This window comes from Ursus arctos, unplaced genomic scaffold (assembly GCF_023065955.2).
Source record: "Ursus arctos isolate Adak ecotype North America unplaced genomic scaffold, UrsArc2.0 scaffold_24, whole genome shotgun sequence".
NCBI lineage: Eukaryota > Metazoa > Chordata > Mammalia > Carnivora > Ursidae > Ursus > Ursus arctos.
Genome location: NW_026622919.1, coordinates 15697640 through 15715245, shown reverse-complemented (window position 1 = coordinate 15715245; position 17606 = coordinate 15697640). Strand labels below are relative to the sequence as shown.

General features: G+C 41.5%; 1 protein-coding gene across 1 annotated transcript in view; it reads left to right on the top strand.

Annotated features, from left to right (window-relative positions):
* EFCAB3 (EF-hand calcium binding domain 3) overlaps positions 1–17606 on the top strand; it is a 209054-nt gene that overhangs the window by 186013 nt on the left and 5435 nt on the right. The window contains exons 97-102 of the mRNA XM_048212646.2: positions 1011–1081; positions 6998–7141; positions 8266–8337; positions 9411–9531; positions 14458–14651; positions 15020–15204. Of these exons, the coding sequence (XP_048068603.2) occupies positions 1011–1081; positions 6998–7141; positions 8266–8337; positions 9411–9531; positions 14458–14651; positions 15020–15204 (787 nt within the window). The remainder of the gene's footprint in view (positions 1–1010; positions 1082–6997; positions 7142–8265; positions 8338–9410; positions 9532–14457; positions 14652–15019; positions 15205–17606) is intronic.

The following is a 17606-nucleotide window of genomic DNA, read 5'->3' as shown; positions in this document are numbered from 1 at the left end:
TATTTTAAATAAAATTAATTTATAAAATCATGATTATTTAAGTTTACTTTTAAATGACTGTATTATAAGCAAACCCAGTTTTGTATAACATATTTTTATGTTCCTAAATGAATTACCCCTTGGAGATCTATACAAAATATCCCCAAAGTAGTAATATGTTTTCTCTTTTCCCAGATTTTATTTTTCTGAGAAAATTAAAAGTCACCCAGGGTTCCAAACTCTCCAGAAGCACTGTCTCAGATGATAGATATAGATAGATAGGTAGGTAGGTAGGTAGGTAGGTAGATAGGTAGGTAGGTAGGTAGGTAGGTAGGTAGGTAGATAGGGAGATAGGTAGGTAGGTAGATAGATAGGTAGGTAGGTAGATAGGTAGGTAGGTAGGTAGATAGGTAGGTAGGTAGGTAGGTAGGTAGGTAGGTAGGCAGATAGATGATACACATGTAGATGATGTTTTAGTATAGATGTAGATGTATCTCCCTCTCTCTAATATGCTGGTAAAAATACAGTTTGGCAGTTAAAGTCATAAGATAACTATGGTTACAAAGCTTTCAGTATAAAGATATTCATCATAAGATTATTTATACCACTTAAAAATTTGAAACAATTCCTATTTCTAGGAATAGGAATAGTGTAGGGCAAATCCTTGAGCTTTGGAGTCAGATAAACCTGAGTATGAATCCCATGACTTTCACCTATTATCTGTGCAATTTGGGGCAAGTTATTTAATCCCTCTGAGCTTCAGTTTCCTCTTTTGTAAAATGGAGAAAATCAGATTTTTTAAGGTTATAAGGGCGATGGGCAGGTATAGAGCAGATGTGGACCTCAGTAGCCAGCATTTTCTCACTGTCCATCCTGTAACTATTGGTGAGTGACAGTAACAGGTCCCTTAGGAGGTGAGACTCTGGATATATTGTGATGCTCACAGTCATTCCAGTCAGCAAAAACTGATGAATGGAACTAATACTTGCCGGTTTCATATATGTATTAAATCTTCTCATGTCTTTTGTCAGGGATAAAGATTTACCAGGATCTCTCCCCTGCCAAAGCAAAGCAAAGAAGCTGAATGCTTCACAAATGCAAGGTAATGACAATAAGCCCTCAAGTGAAAGCATCAACTAAGGCCCCTTGATAAATCTGATCATTTTCTTCTCTAATGCAATTTCAAGAGTTGTCTGTAGTACTCTGCTTTTTGAGAGCAAAAGTTCTAATTCAGTGTCTAATTTGTGGGAAGGAAGGGGGATTACTTTCAAACAGACATCTCCTAGAATTTGGACAGTCCTAGACAAATATTTTTATTCAAATAAGAACTTGTGAGTATACAAAAGAACAAATGCAAAGTCAAATAGAAATTAAGCAATGGGGCAGTATAAATAGCTATATTGGCTATAGTTTATTAGTCCAAACAGCAAATATTTATTTAAAGCCCACAGTATACTAAGCATGGGAAACATAACAAGTAACAAGTCAGACGTGGTCACTGCCCTGATAGGAAGTCCTTCAGAGAAGTCAGACCATTAAACCATGAGTTTTTGACTGAAACATTTAAATCACAATATAACATAAGTTATTATGGGGAAGTATAAAGTATTTTGGGAGCCTAAAAGAAAGTCTCCTGACTTGGTCTTAGGAAGTTAAGAGGGGAGTCCTAGAGAAGGCTGGATAATAAGTAGGAGGCAAACAGTGCAAAGGAAGTGTTCTGGACAGAAAGAGTGGAATCTGCAAAGGCCCAAAGGAAAGGGAAAGCATGACTCCCTGGAAAAAAGAAAAGGAAAAAAAGAAAGAAAGTCAAGCATGCTGTGTTTGGGTTCTAGGAAGCCTAATGCTTCTCCCCTCCAAGTTTGGAACCAATTGAAAACAAAACAGAAACCAAAGAATCACCTTTATTGCTAGGAAAGCTGGCTTGAAGAGCACAAAAGATTATCAAGATCAGAATTACATTTTTCATTGTTAAACTGAGCTAAATGCCTTAATAATAAGTTTATAGCCTTCTAAAACTTTTAAGGTTCCTAACACTCATTCATATACATTGGTGCTTGTATTAGGGGTTCCCGGGATGTATTTTTTTTTTAAGATTTAATTCATTTTATTAGAGAGAGAGAGAGCATGTAAGGGGGGTGGGGGAGCAGAGGGAGAAAATCTCAAGCAAACTCCATGCTGAGCACAGAGCCAGACGCAGGGCTCAATCCCATGACCCTGAGATCATGACCTGAACCAAAACCAAGAGTTGGACACTCAACCAACTGAGCTACCCAGGCGCCCCCCTTCCAGCCAAGATCTATTTTAATCAGGTATTATCAGACATACAGACACAGAAATGACTGTCAAAGAGGAAGAAGTATCTTATACTCATAGATCCCTAAAAATAAGAGGCACAGCACAGCAGGAAGGGCCACACAAGGCAGCACCATAGTCAGGAGGCAAAGGGTGGGTGGGGGGAAGTGGGCAAGAGCCTTTCCGGTGGTTTCTGCAGGAAGGAACAGGTTTTAAACACTATATGCTGACAATTCTCAAATGTATATGTCCAGCTCACGCCTCTCTCCCCAGCTCCGGGCTCATATCTGATTGCCTCCTTGAACACCCCCAGTTGTATTTCTAATAGACACCTCAAAATCAACATGTCCAAAACTGAACTCCTGATGTGTTCCTCATACTCTCATTTTTATTGTGGTAAAATACATATAACATAAAAATTACAATTCTAGGGGCACCTGAATGGCTCAGTCCATTAAGCATCTGCCTTCGGCTCAGGTCATGATCCCAGGGTCCTGGGATTGAGTCCGACATCGGGCTCCCTGCTCATCGGGGAGTCGGCTTCCCCCTCTGCCTGTCTCTCTGTGCTCATGCTCTCTCCCTCTCTGTCTCTCTCAAATAAATAAACAGAATATTCTTTAAAAATTACAATTTTAACCATTTTCAAGTATATATGTACGGGTCAGCACATTAAATATATTCACATGTTCTAGAGCCATCACCACATCCACCTCCAGACACTTTCATCTTCCCAAACTGAACCTCCACACCCACTAAACAGTAGGTCCCCATTCTTCCTTCCCCTCAGCCTCTGACTCTTAAAACATGCTCAACCCACAGTCTTCGCCATCTCCTTTCACTGTTCTGGAAAAAATCTTGGAGACATCCTTGACTCTTCTGACTCAGCCTACCATCAAAAAGTCTCGTTGACTCTACCTTTAAAATCTCTCTGGAAGCAGCCAGTTCTTACCACGTGTGCTACAACCGTGGTCTGAGGCACATTGTTGCTCACCCACAATAGCCCCCTGACTCTAATCTCCACACTTCTACCCAAACCCTTACAAAAGTCTGTTTTTCTGGGGCGCCTGGGTGGCTCAGTCGTTAAGCGTCTGCCTTCGGCTCAGGGCGTGATCCCGGCGTTATGGGATCGAGCCCCACATCAGGCTCCTCCGCTGGGAGCCTGCTTCTTCCTCTCCCACTCCCCCTGCTTGTGTTCCCTCTCTCGCTGGCTGTCTCTCTGTCAAATAAATAAATAAAATCTTTTTTTAAAAAGTCGGTTTTTCTAACAACAACTGGAGTGATCTTTTTAAAACATAAGTCAGGTAGGAGTAAGGGGAAGAGCTGACCTAAGGAACTTCCAAAATGGTGTTTTGACTAGAAGCTCTAAGACCAAACACAAAAGGATCTATACATAAATAGTGTACTCTAGCTAGTACAGGTGTTTCTTATAGGGGTATAGTGTAACAATTCTGAAACTGGTGTACATGTCGAGGAGGACAGAATAACTCAGTAAATGGATGGTGGATGCTGGGAGCCAGGTTCCCACTGTTGGCGTGGGAAGTTACAGATAAACAAGGGGAGAAGGCTAAAGTGAACCGGTAGTACTGGCTTAGGTTTGAGACATCAGTGTGAACTCATGTGAACTCATGTTTAGCTTCATATGGATACAGATGGATAGATCAAGAAATAAATGCGTGTGTGTATGTGTGTTAGTATTCACACATGTACTTCCCAGCACTGTCTGCTGAGAGGACTTAGAGGCACTGATACCCCCACAGCAACAAGCAGACCCAGCACCCAGACCCTGACTTCTAATGCCAGCCTCCTATGAGAGAAGCAGAGTTGCTGGGACAAATGGCTGATTCTAGGGCCCAGGCAGGGAACATAGAAGACAAACCTGGGGGGCGCCTGGGTAGCGCAGTCGTTAAGCGTCTGCCTTCGGTTCAGGGTGTGACCCCGGTGTTCCGGAATCAAGTCCCACATCGGGCTCCTCCGCTGGGAGCCTGCTTCTTCCTCTCCCACTCCCCTGCTGTGTTCCCCTCTCTCGGTGTCTGTCTCTCTGTCACATAAATAAATAAAATCTTAAAAAAAAAAAAAAAAAAAAAAAAGAAGACAACAAACCTGGAACATCTTGTAGTGACAGAAAGGAAGGAAGTGCTCAAAAAACAAAAAGACACAGGAGCTTTTTGGAGGGATACAGAAGCCAACCTCAAAGGGTTCACAATGGTGAAAGCCAGAGCAATTTGGGCAACAAAAATAAATAAAATAGTATTGGGTTATAACTCAAAGTATAAAATAAATACCCACAAGTCCATACTGACAGAAATAAATGACTGAATTTTTTTAAGAGTTTTTATTTATTTATATTTGCGAGAGAGAGAGAGGAAGGGAGTAGAAGCAGAAGGAGAAAGAGAAGCAGGCTCCACTGAGCAGGGAACCTGATGCAGGGCTTGATCCCAGGACCCTGGGATCATGACCTGAGCTGAAGGCAGCCGCTTAACTGACTGAGCCACCCAGGCGCCCAAATGACTGAATTTTTTATGGAGAAGAGACAAACCACTCCTACAAGAGAATTCCAAATAATGCATGGAGATATTAGTTCCTCCAGGAGGTGGAACTTAAATCCCCCTGTCCCCAGCCTTCTGTGCCCTGAGTCTGGACTTCCCTTAGTGACTTGCTTCCAAAGAGTAAAATATGGAAAGGAGGGAAGTAACTTTACAGTGGAAAACCCTGACAAACGCTCCCTCAGCCAGGTTATCAAGATAAACATCATCAGTGGTAAGTCATACTGATAATACGTAGCCTCGATATAATGATGAGAATGGTCATCTTCTTTCCAAAAATCTATCATCTCAGGCTAACCATGAGAAAAACGTGAGAAAACCCCAAATTGAGGGACTTCCACAAAATACCCGTCATTGGCTCTGTCATTGGAACTGTCAAGGTCACCCAAAGCAAGGAAAGTCTCAGAAACTGTTACGGAAAAGAGGCTAAAAAGATATGACAACTAAATGTAATATGGCATCCTGGATGGGATCCTGGAAAAGTAAAAGGGCCTTAGGGAAAAACAAATGAAACGTGATTAATGTCTACAGTTTAGTTAATAGCACTACACCAGTGTTGGCTTCTTAGATGCAATAAATGTACCACAGTAATGTAAGGTGCTAACATTGGGGGAAACTGGGTGAGGGACCTATGGGAATTCTCTGGGCTATCTTTGTAACTCTATCTAAAACCAATCTAAAATAAAATTAAAGGGGCGCCTGGGTGGCTATCCAACTTACCTGTTCATTACATTTATATAAGGGCAGAGATCTCTGCCTGTTTAGGGCACTGATGTATCCTAGGCACTGGGAGCAGCACCTGGCTGCTAGAAGGCATGCCTACTAACATGCTAGAAGTAATGGGAGGAATTAGAAACAAGTCAGAGATGACTCCAGCCCTAGAGAAGCCTGCCTTCAACCAAGGGAGAAAGATGTTTCCCACTCACACAGTTACAAGGCAGGTATCATTTTATCTCTACAGGCTGAATCACTCTCATACATGCAGATGCTAACACTTGAACGTGACATGAAATAGGTTTTATTCTGGTGCCATTTGAGATATACTTTGTTCTGGGTGTATTTCTTCATTTGCTAATTTTAGAAAATACATGTCTATTTTCGGCTCCAGTTAATGCCCTGAGTGTGTCTTTGAAAAAAACTTTGAGTCTATTCGGAACATTCACATGCATATAATTTGGGTCCATTTTGATGCATCAGTTTTCTGTTGCTCCATAACAAATCGCCATAAACTTAGCAGCTTAAAACAACACAAATTTAGTACCTCGCCGTTCTGTGGGCCAGAAGTCCAGGTGGGCTTGGCTAGTTCCTCTTCTCCGGGTCTTTCAAGGTCAAAATGAAGGTGCTGGCCAGCCTGGCTTCTTATCAAGAGGCTCTGAAGGGGGACACCTGGGTGGCTCAGTTGGTTAAGCATCTGCCTTCGGCTCAGGTCATGATCCCAGGGTCCTGGGATCGAGTTCCGCATGGGGCTCCTTATTCAGTGGCGAGTCTGCTTCTCCCTCTGCCTCTGTCTGCCCCTCCCCCTGCTTGTGCTCTCTCTCTCTCTCTCTGACAAATAAATAAAATCTTTAAAAAAAAAAGAGGCTCTGAAGGAAAATCTGCTTCCAAGATCATTCAGGTTCTTGGTGGAACCTAGTTACTTGTGGTTCTAGGGCTCAAGTCTCACTTCCTTACTGGCGGTCAGCCGGGAGCCTCTCCCAGCCCCTGATGGCTGTCTGTGTCCCACATCACATTGCCTCTTCCATCTCCGAACCAGTAACAGAGTCCTTCTTGTGCTTTGAATCTCTCTGATCTCTCCTCCCGCCACATCTCTCTTGTTTCTAGCTGCCCAAGGGCCCCTGTGATTAGATTGGGCCCACTCAGTAATCCAGGGTAATTTATCTTAATTATATCTGCAAAGTCCCTTTTGTCGTGTAAGTAAGACATTCACAGATTCTAGGAATTAAGGTGTGGACAGGTTTCAAAGGCCATTTTACCAACATACTTGGTTTTCCAGCAAGTAGTTTATTCCAATTCAAATCTCATGGAAGGACCCTGTCCTTTATATGAAATGTCTACTAAGTACGCATTTTTCTCTCAATACTTTTTCAGAATATGATGTCCAATCAACTATATAGTCAGCCCTAGTTCCATTAGAATATGTACTTATTCTTCAATAACTGCCTAACTTAATTACATTTCCTCAGCCTTCCAAGATGCCTACAGCTTCTTTAACAAGGATAAAACTGGCTGTATTGATTTACATGGAATGATGTGCACTTTAGCTAAGTTGGGAATGAATCTAACCAAGCATGATGTCTATAATGAATTAAAATGTGCTGATATTGATCGTGAGTACTTTGACTTGTAATTATTTTTCTCATAAAAGGTTTTTATAAAGACATGTTTTTCTTTCAGTGATTATATAAACAGAAATAAACCTCATTATCAAAAGTACATATATGTGTTTCTCTTTAAGGATATCAGTAAGATATGTGTACAAGTTACAAAATCAAATTAATGCAAAAAAATCAAATTAATGCTACAAAATGGACTATTCTTTGAAAACTCATGTGTGGAAACTAAAAGTGACTATCACATTTCAATATTAAATTCAGATTACCTATCATGACGTACGTTTTGGAGAGTGCCTTGATATAACAGATACAAAGGCATTGACAGTTTCAAAAATGACATGTTACCAAGAAAATCCAAGCCCTTTGTTTCCATTTGAATCAGATTAGTACAAATCTTCCTTTGATCCTTAGGGCCCACCTCTATTGAATTTGAAATGCCACAGCATTTTTGTTGATATTTTTAAAGCTTTTAGATAATATTTCCTTTGAATATACTGACCTAGTAATTATAGCCCAAGCTGATACGTTGTATGGAATATATAGTCAGCAAATTATCTCCTCTCACCTCTCCCCACCCAACTGCCAGTGCCCCATTCAATTAGCATAAGCTCCACGTATGAATCAGTGTCACCAGTTAATTAAGATGTCACTTGTTTTCCACTAACTCCGCCCAATTTTCCCGTTCCTGCATCAAAATACACCCGCGTGCCTCTAGTAGCACTATCCTATAACGTTAGAAGAGACTGGGTACAATTTGGGGGTGTTAGAATAATAGAAATATCAGAGGTGGGTATGGAGTGGGAAAGTAGGAGTGGATTCCTTGCAAAAATGGCAAGTCTCTCAGAAAGGAGTGAGTGGATAGGACTGCAGGGGCTGGGAGCCCCTCGTTTGATGTTTATACCCCACCATTGCTTCTGGCAGCTGTGGGTGACTCGCATCACGGTGCTAAAACCACTTCAAGAAGACCAGTGCTTCCCTGAGCACATCTCCAGCCTTAACGTGCTGTCTGATTCTAAGTATTGAATAGTCCAAGGTGTTTTCATTTTACATTTAGTATATAATCTGATTACTAAAATGCATCTTACATCCTTGTTCTGAGCCTTAGATTTCTGTTGCAGGAGATGGGAAGGTGAATTTCTCAGACTTTATAAAGGTGCTAACAGATAAGAACCGCTTCCTTCAAGCTGTGGGTGAGTAGAGATATTACAAAACATGGCATTTGGGTGGCCGCGACTCACTGCATAGGAACCATTATTCATTTAGGCTTCCGAGCTGAAGACAAGTGAGGAAGGTGTACTCCGGCATGAGATTTACTGTCATCCTGCTTCTCCAAAACAATATTTGCGAAGCAAATTGATACCATTTTAGAATTTTAACTTAAATGCATCAAGTCCTTCTGCAGGAGACACTGCTTTTTGGTCTCCAATGTGCATCACTTGGAATAATGTAGAAAAATTCAGTTACCTCTTATAATATTCCTCATCAAGTGTGTGTGCTGCTTTGGGAGGTAGTCCCTTTACAAATGAAAAATATTTTTAGAAAAAGAAAAATGCTCTCTCTCATGCAAATTTGGGGTATCGATAATTCACTACTCCTAAAAAATATCTTCCTCACCCTGCCCTCAGTGTGAGGATAGGAGAGTCGGCTAGAGGTGAAAGAGCATGTTCTCGCACAAGGTCATAAGTGATGTGGAAGTGTCCTTGACATACTGTCATTAGTCCTCTGATGGTTTGTTTATGAGTTTAATAGTCTGCCTTGGAAAAACTAACCACAATTTCTGTCATGTTTTCTGGGATAAATACATTTCAAATTCCAAATACTGTGTGCAGTTTTGGAAAATACGTTCATTCATAGGCAGTGAGCTGTCCTTAGAAGAGACAGAAGCTACTGCTTCAAGTATTACTGTAGTAACAAGGGTTTGCCTGCAAGCCTGAGATACGTTAATCAGCAAGTCCCTTACCCAGAAGAACCGGACAGTAGTCCTTAATACATACTTCATGTTTATGTTAAATGTATTGACTTACAAGGCAATATTTACTTAGAAGTCATGGAGCTAAAAGCATTTTTTAATGATTATTGTGTCTGTTCAGTAATCAAAATTACCTTTCTACCAAATAGAACAGATTTTGAATGGTTTTCTGTAATTCTCTAGTACCTGGCTTGGTATTAATATTGTAAGTAGACTAAAAAGACTGTCGGCTTATTACTTTTTTTGATAGATGTTTTTTTCAGAAGGCATTTTGAATTTTTTTCCCCTTCATAGTTCCAGAAAAGGAGAAATGTTTAGATTTAGCTGGCAACCCAGGGATCCTGTTGTTTGAAATCCTATCAAAGCTTGTAGAGACTTCAGCTTTACCCAGAAAGGCTATAATGGAAATAGTAAGGTAAGTGGCAAAGAAGGGTAAAATCAGCCTTCTTAGAAGCACTTATGAGGATATTTACAAGGCAGTCACCTCTGACTAACATCCTACTCCACAGGGTCTGCTCCAAAACAAAGGAGAAGGGGTCGGTGGCAAAGCTCACATGCCACATGGGACCTTAGTCCTTCATCCCAACTGTGCTAACTCTGAAATTGCAAGACTGACCTCACACTATCTCAGGGCCCACTGAGGGCCTAAGATGGCCAAGAAAGTTCAGACTCTTCTACCCTAGGCTAGAGAACCCCAGAAGAGTAAGACTTTTCCAGGGACGACTTTGGGTGGGCTTGGAAATCTAGTTTGGAAGACACTCCCATTCATGCTGGAACTACCAGGGGCTCCCAAGAGATCTTTTGACTCTGGGATGATGTAGAGCAATTTCAGACCTCCCAAAGTGCCTTTGGACTGGAGCTGAGCCAGAACTGGACTTGAGAATAGAGGATGAAGAAGCGTTCTCACACCCAAATGTGCTTTATTCCAGCAAATACCACTAAAGATAAACTTCCTCGAACTATTTATATTATTGTAGTATAGATATTGAATATTGCTGTTATCAATCCTTTTAGCTCATACTCTTTCAAAGCATTCTGCTTTCTCTTTTAGACTGAAAAATACAGAATGTTTTCAGAACACTCAATGGATAATCTCTATATGCTATCCTGTATTTGTCAGATATGGAACCAGAGGGTACACAAAATTCTATTCTTCATTCCATTTCAAAGACATTTATTAAATCCTGCTCTTGGTACACAAATTTGACAATTGCTTAACTTCTCAGCCTTGGCTTCCTCATCTATAAAATGGGAACAACAATAATAATACCTACCTTAAAATAATAATAATAATAATAATAATAATAATACCTACTTTATAGGGCAGTTGTGGGGATGATATGTGATAATGCAGGTGAAGTGGTTCAATAAATATTCCTAGAGCTCAATAAATATTATTGTGTGGAAGTAGCTAGAATAGTCATAGAACATATATATTATCTGTTTGAATCCTCACCTCCTTAATGGGTACTATTATCCTCATTTTACAGATGAAAGACCTGAAGTACAGGAAGTTAAGTAACTTGCCCAAGGGGCAATGGTGCCTAGATTTTAGCACAAACAGTCTGATTCCAGAGCCCATGCTCTTATCCAGCCCCCTAGACTGCCTCTCAGGAAATCTTAGCTAATGTTGGTGTTTTTATTATGATGATGATTATGGTTGTTACTCATCATGTACCTGGTTTCTAAGAAGATCAAGTGTTTAATACGTAGCATTTGCATTTAAGGAACTTAAAATATAAATTAAGAGAAAAAGCCATAAGTATGTAGATTACTAAATATACAAAAGTGAAATGACGCAAAATATATCACATAATTAACTGTCAGATGAGTGGCAAAGATCATTCATTTAGTTTCTGAGAAAACCAGTCTCTAGCTGGATAATGGTAGAATTTGATAGGCATTCCCATAGTTGATAGAAGCATTTATTGAGCATTACATGCAGAATTCTGAGTGTGCACTTTACATGCATTAGCTTTTTCCTGGATTACTGTCTCCTAACTGGTCTCCCTCCTTGCACCTCTTGACTCCCACCCCCATGACTTGCCCACTCCACAGTCTATTCTCAACACTCCCTCTGCCCAGCTGATGCCCTGCCGCCTACAGCACCAAAGGATCCTTTTAAAACGTTGTCGGATCATGTCACTCCTCTGCTGAAAACCTTCAAAACCCTCCTTTTTCCCTCAGAGTACAAGCCTCACACTTTCCATGACTTACTGGCCCTCCCGGTGATCTGCACTCGCTTCTGACCTCTTTGACTTCGTCTCCTATTACTCTGCTCAATCCATGCTGGCCTCCATGCTGTTCCTCAGATACACCAGATATGCTCGCATCTCAAGGCCTTTGCACTTCCTGTTCCCCCTACCCGGAATGCTCTTTGCCCAGATATCCATATGACTCACTATCTCCCCACCTCCGGGTCTTTGTTCAAATATTGTCATCTTAGTAAGGCCTTCTCTGGCCACCCTACCTAAAATTCAACCCTCCTACCACTCTCTGTCTCCCCTTCTCTATTTTTGCCATACTATCAATTTCTAACATAGTATGTAATTTACTTACTTATTTTGCTTGTTGTGTGTTTTCTCATGCTAGAACATAAGCTCCATGAGACCAGGGATTATTTTTGTCTGTTGTATTCACTGTTATATCCCTAGTGTCTAGAAAAAAAAATATTTACACTCAGTAACTCTCTGTTGAATGATCATTTAATCATTACTTCAACACTGTGAGGTAGGTTCCCACATCCCACTGACAGGCAAGGAGAACAAGGCATAGAGAAGACTGGGCTGTATACCTAGCCCAGATCCCACTCTAGAGTTTCCATCTGCCTACTGGGCAGTCCCATAGGTACCTCAAACTCAAAACGTCAAAACTTAATTCATGTCCTTCACCCTCCCCTACTTCTACTAGTTCTTCCACTTGGGTTCCAAATCTCGGTGAATGGTCCACCACCTCACTGTGTTTATCCAATTGCCAAAGGCCCAGCATCCTTCTTAGCTGCTGCTGCTGCTCTGTCACTCCCTACATCCAGCCATTCACAGAATCCTGTCTGTTTGAGCTCCTAAACCTGCCTCATAACTGTGCACTTCTCTCTATCCCCATGCTGGGGAGGGAGCGGGGCAAGAAGCAAAAAGGACTGAGGGCAGAACCATAAGGAATTCCCATACTTCTGGAATGGAAAGAACAAGAGAGTCAGCAAAGGAAACATTAGCCATCAAGAAGGGAACCAGGATAGTGTGAAGTCAGAGAAGCCAGGGCCACAGAGAAATCCAGACCAGGACAGACTTTCCCCCAGTATTAAATGCTAAAGTAAGGCGAAGTGAAGTCAGGACTGAATGGGTAGAGTTAGATTTGATAGTTAAGATGTTAATTAAGAAATCATAAGGCACTTTTGGTTCCAAAAGAATGATGGGAGAAAAGCCAGATTTTAGAGAGTTAAAAAAAATAGCAGTCGGGTTAAATGTACTAGAATAAATGCATGTTTTTACCTCTTCTCCCTTCTGAAATCACACTAAAATGATAGTAAAAGAATTTTAGAGGGCATAAAGCCACAAAAACAAGAACACTGGACCAGAGCTATCAACATAATTTGGGAAGCTGGAAAGGAAATGGATGACTATTTACCGGCTGGTAAGCCCAGGACAAGCTGACACCTGAGCACCTGCTGTAGAGAAGGTCCAGAAGCCAGTTCTCACCATAGAGCACCTAACAGGTGCAGGAACTGAGGCACCAACAACCTCTAAAAGTAGAGGGCAGGGAGACCCTGAAGCAGAAAGACTAATTAAAAGTAGCATGAGGGCGCCTGGGTGGCTCAGTTGGTTAAGCAACTGCCTTCGGCTCAGGTCATGATCCCAGGGTCCTGGGATCAAGTCCCACATCGGGCTCCCCCTGCTCTGTAGGGAGCCTGCTTCTCCCTCTCCCTCTGCCTGCCACTCCTCCTTCTTGTGCTCTCACTGTCAAATAAATAAACAAAATCTTTAAAAAAAATTAAAGTAGCATGAGAAGCAGGTTGACCCTCAGATTCTTCTCCCCAACCCCATACAACCAAGTGACTGCCCTGACAGTCACCTCTCTGAAGAGGTTGTACCAGAAGGATTGTCTGGACTCAGTGATATCAGACATAACTAAGGATGAGGGTATCAGAGTAGAAACCAGAAATTATGTGAAAGTCCATTTATTGAATGATGAGACCCCCCCCCCACCAGTCCCCTTCCCCTTCCTTGTGTCCCAATATGCTGACAGCTAGATTTATACCACTAGGTTAAAATACCCGAGGCTCCTGATATTGACTAGCTCAGGAGAGAAGAAAAACATGGATACTCCTAACTAAAAGGTCTCGTTTAAAAAAAAAAAAAAAAAAGGCCCTTGATGAAACAAGACTCCAGCCAATAACCTGATAGTGAAGTTCCCACTCAATAAGACCCACCATATCAAAAAGCTTCCAATTGGCCTTAAAGAGTGCTTACTCTCTCTCTTAAATATGAATAGGCATCCAGGGACCAAAAGAGATATCAGGAAAACCTGTATTATTAAAGAAAGATTACAAAAAGAAAGGAGGAGGAAGGCGAGGAAGCAACTAGTTATAAATATAACATGGTAAGTAACCGTTGAGCAAAGTTGAGCTGGGGGAGGGGAGATGATAGACTACAGCAGCGTTCTCCAACTTGAGCACCCATCAGGATCACCGGGCATTGTTTCAACACATTGCTGGGTCCCAGGGTTTCTGATTCAGTGAGTTTGTGTGAGGATCGAGAATCTCTTTTTGACAAGTTCCCAGTGCTGCTGATGCTGCTGGCCTGGAGACCACACTCAGAGCTGTAGAGTGTGCAGAGAATACTCTGAGGGAAAGGAAAGGTGAACCTTGAAGGACCTGTAGGAATTAAATTATACTAAGAGAAAAGAGCATTATATATTTTCAGAGAAGAGTGAGAACATTGTAGATGGTTGGGTTTAAGGCTACAGAAGGAATTTTCTGATTATAAACCAGACTCCAGGGGCGCCTGGGTGGCTCAGTAGATTAAGCGTCCAACTCTTGATTTCGACTCAGGTCATGATCTCATGGTCGTGAGGTGGAGCCCTGTGTCGTCGGGCTCTGTACTCGGCGCGGAGTCCGCTTGGATTCTCTCTCTCCCTTTCCCCCTCCTCCCTCTCCCTCTGCTTCTCTCCCACTTGTGCTCACTCTCTCTCTCTCAAATAAATAAATAAAATCTTTTTAAAATAAATAAATAAGCCAGACTCCAACCAGATCGCTAAAAAAAGAAAATGTCCAACACTTAAGACTCTTTTTCAGTAGGACTCTACAGCACTTTCTATTCTTTTTTGGATTACTTTTTTTTTTAAGCTATTTCCGAAGAAAATTCCAGGATACCACATCAGGAATGTCGTGGAGTCCCTACATTATGGGTTATGAGAAAAGGAGATTTAAGCCAGACATATGCACACCTCCAAGTTCAAGCACAGCCGCCTTTGCTAACGCCGCCCGGATCACAATAATGAAAGAAAAGGATTTACTTAAATTTCTTGAAGATCTCAAGAGTAAGAACCACTTGTCCTCTCCCCATTGTTGTAAAAGATTTATTTGTATATTACTGATCAGAAATAAATACTAGAGGCCAAGCACGAGAGAAGCAGGACCATAGCCTATTCTGAGTGACTGGCCTCTGCCACACAGGTATCATTTGAAAGCAAATCTACACCTTCACCTGAATCCTCCTGATACAGGTGAAGCCTAGAGTCTGGATGAAGCCTAGACTCTACGGATGGGGAGGGGGGTGAGAAAAGTGAAAAGGGGGGATCATGGCCACTGAGAAGACTAGACAAAAAGCAAAATAGGCACCACATGTATGTCTTTCATGTGAATTTCTTCTTACACTGTTCATAATACCATTTTTCTATCTTTTAAGGGTGCAGTCCTCCTTCAGATAGCCCATATTCAAAAATACCCATCTTTCCATTGTTTCCTAACATGGATGGGGTGGTGATGGGAAAGCCATTCAAAGACATACAGAAATTAGAAATGCAAAGGAGAAAGGAGCCTCTGGATTTCTTTGAGAACTATTTTTTCCATAAAAGAGACTGGAAGACACAGGTAAGATTTTGGTTATGTCACATTAGTTAATTTAAATACTTAGGTTTTCAAGTTCTAACTTAACACAACTAATATTTTTTTAATGACATTTTCAGTCATTATATTTCAAACCAGTTCCTAAAGTTAAGCCTAGGTATAAATATTTCATTTAATTTCAACAAATAGTTAAACTTACTGAAAAATACAACCTTAGGGTTGGGGTTAGAGGTGGGGAGTATAAGAATAACAATAAAAGGGCCCTCAGATCCTACCTGTACCTGCTCTCCCTTCAACCTAGCGGCCAGAAGCTGCATTACGGACTCCCTCACCTGGCTCTAGATCATGGTTGAGCCAGACACCACGGGATGAGAGGACCAGGTCTACAACTCAGTGGAGCAATCTGTGATGAAGTGGCCATCCTGCCCTTGGACTAGAACCCTACTTATAGTCCCGGCTACACCTTCTGGCCTACTTCACGCTCTGAGCGTTAAGGTCTCAGGCAGCTATGCCTTGGTTTCTGGGTATTCTCTGAGGAAGCTCTGGCCTTACTCCTGGTTTATAACAGGCCTCCCATCCTGCAAAACAACATCAAGATTTGACTGGAGGGGCACCTGGGTGGCTCATTTAGTTAAGCATCTGCCTTCGGCTCAGGTCATGATCCCAGGATCCTGGGATTGAGCCCCGAATCGGGCTCCCTGCTCAGTGGGGAGCCTGCTTCTCCCTCTCCCACTCCCCCTGCTTGTGCTCTCTCTATATATATCAAATAAATAAATAAAATCTTAAAAAAAAAAAAAGATTTGACTGGAGACCAGTGAAGCCTCTCCGGTTCCAGAAATCATGTGGTGTACACATCACTATGAAATCTTTTAGAAGGCCCTCCAGACATAGAGTTTAAGAGTCCCTGAGGCTGGGGGCAGGGGGTAGTGGGGAGCTGCTAATCAACAGGCATACAGTCTCAATTATGCAAGATGAGTAATTCTAGCAATATGCTGTACAACACTGTGCCTGAGTTAACAAAACGTATTGTACACCAAAAAATGTGTTAAGAGCATAGATCTCACATTAAGTGTTCCTACCACAATAAAATAAAAAATTTCTAAAGATTCTAGAGGAAAACAGGTGCCGGCAAGGATGTAGAGAAAGGGGAACCCTCTTGTACTGTTGGTGGGAATGCAAACTGCTGCAGCCACTCTGGAAAACAGTATGGAGGTTCATCAAAAAGTTAAAAAGAGAACTACCCTATGACCCAGCAGCTGCACTACGAGGTATTTACCCAAAGGATACAAAAATACTAATTCAAAGAAATATATGCACTCCAATGTTTGTAGCAGCATTATCTACAATAGCCAAATTATGGAAACAGCCCAAATGTCCATCGATACATGAATGGATAAAGAAGAGGTGTGTGTGTGCGCGCACGCACACATGCACGCACGTGTGTGTCTTTTTTTATGCCCGAGCGATATTCCATTGTGCATAAAGAATGAAATCTTGCCATTTGCAACAGTGTGGTTGGAGCTAGAGAGTATTATGCTAAGGGAAATAAGTCAGAGAAAGACAAATACCATATGATTTCACTTACAGGTGGAACTTAAGAAACAAACAAGCAAAGGGGAAACAGAAAGCAAGAAACAAACTCTTAACAATAGAGAACAAACACATGGTAACCAGAAGGGGAGTGGGTAGGGGGATGGGTTAATAGGTGATAGGGATTAAGGATGCACTTCTGATGGGCACCAGGTGTTGTATGCAAGTGTTGAATCACTATATGGAACACCTGAAACTAGTATTACACTGTATGTTAACTGGCCAGAATTTGAATAAAAACTTAAAAAATAAAGACTCTAGAGGAGTATCACAGTCACAGATGCCCTTAAGTTCAGACTTTGAATTTATCTCTCCAGATGAAGTCATACCCACAGGCAGATGTCACCGACAAGTTGGAAATAAGGGGAACTTTATTCCCCTTTAAATTTATTTCCCAACACTAAGCCCTCCACCTGTGATCCTTCTATTTACTGTCAATCTCTCCAACCAGAATATAAGGTTCATGGAGGCAAGGACTTTATTTCTTTCACTGAGGGATCCCTATCACCTAGAACAGAACTTGGACCATAGGAGACTCCATATCTTTTGGATGAAAGGAAATTATAATACAAAGTCTTTATTGAGAACAAGATTGTCTCTAATCATCAGCAGAGATAGTGTCAAGAGCTTTCTAAATGGTCCGCTCCTGTCTTTGCCCTCTGCGGTCTATTCTCAACACAGCAACCAAAGTGGCTCTGCTAAAATCAGCTCAAAACTTGCCAATGGTTTTTCACATCACTCAGAGTAAAAGCCAAACTCTTTCCTATAACACTCATGGTCCTACACCATCTAAACCTGAGTCTTCCAATAATGGTAGCCACAGTGGCTATTTGAAT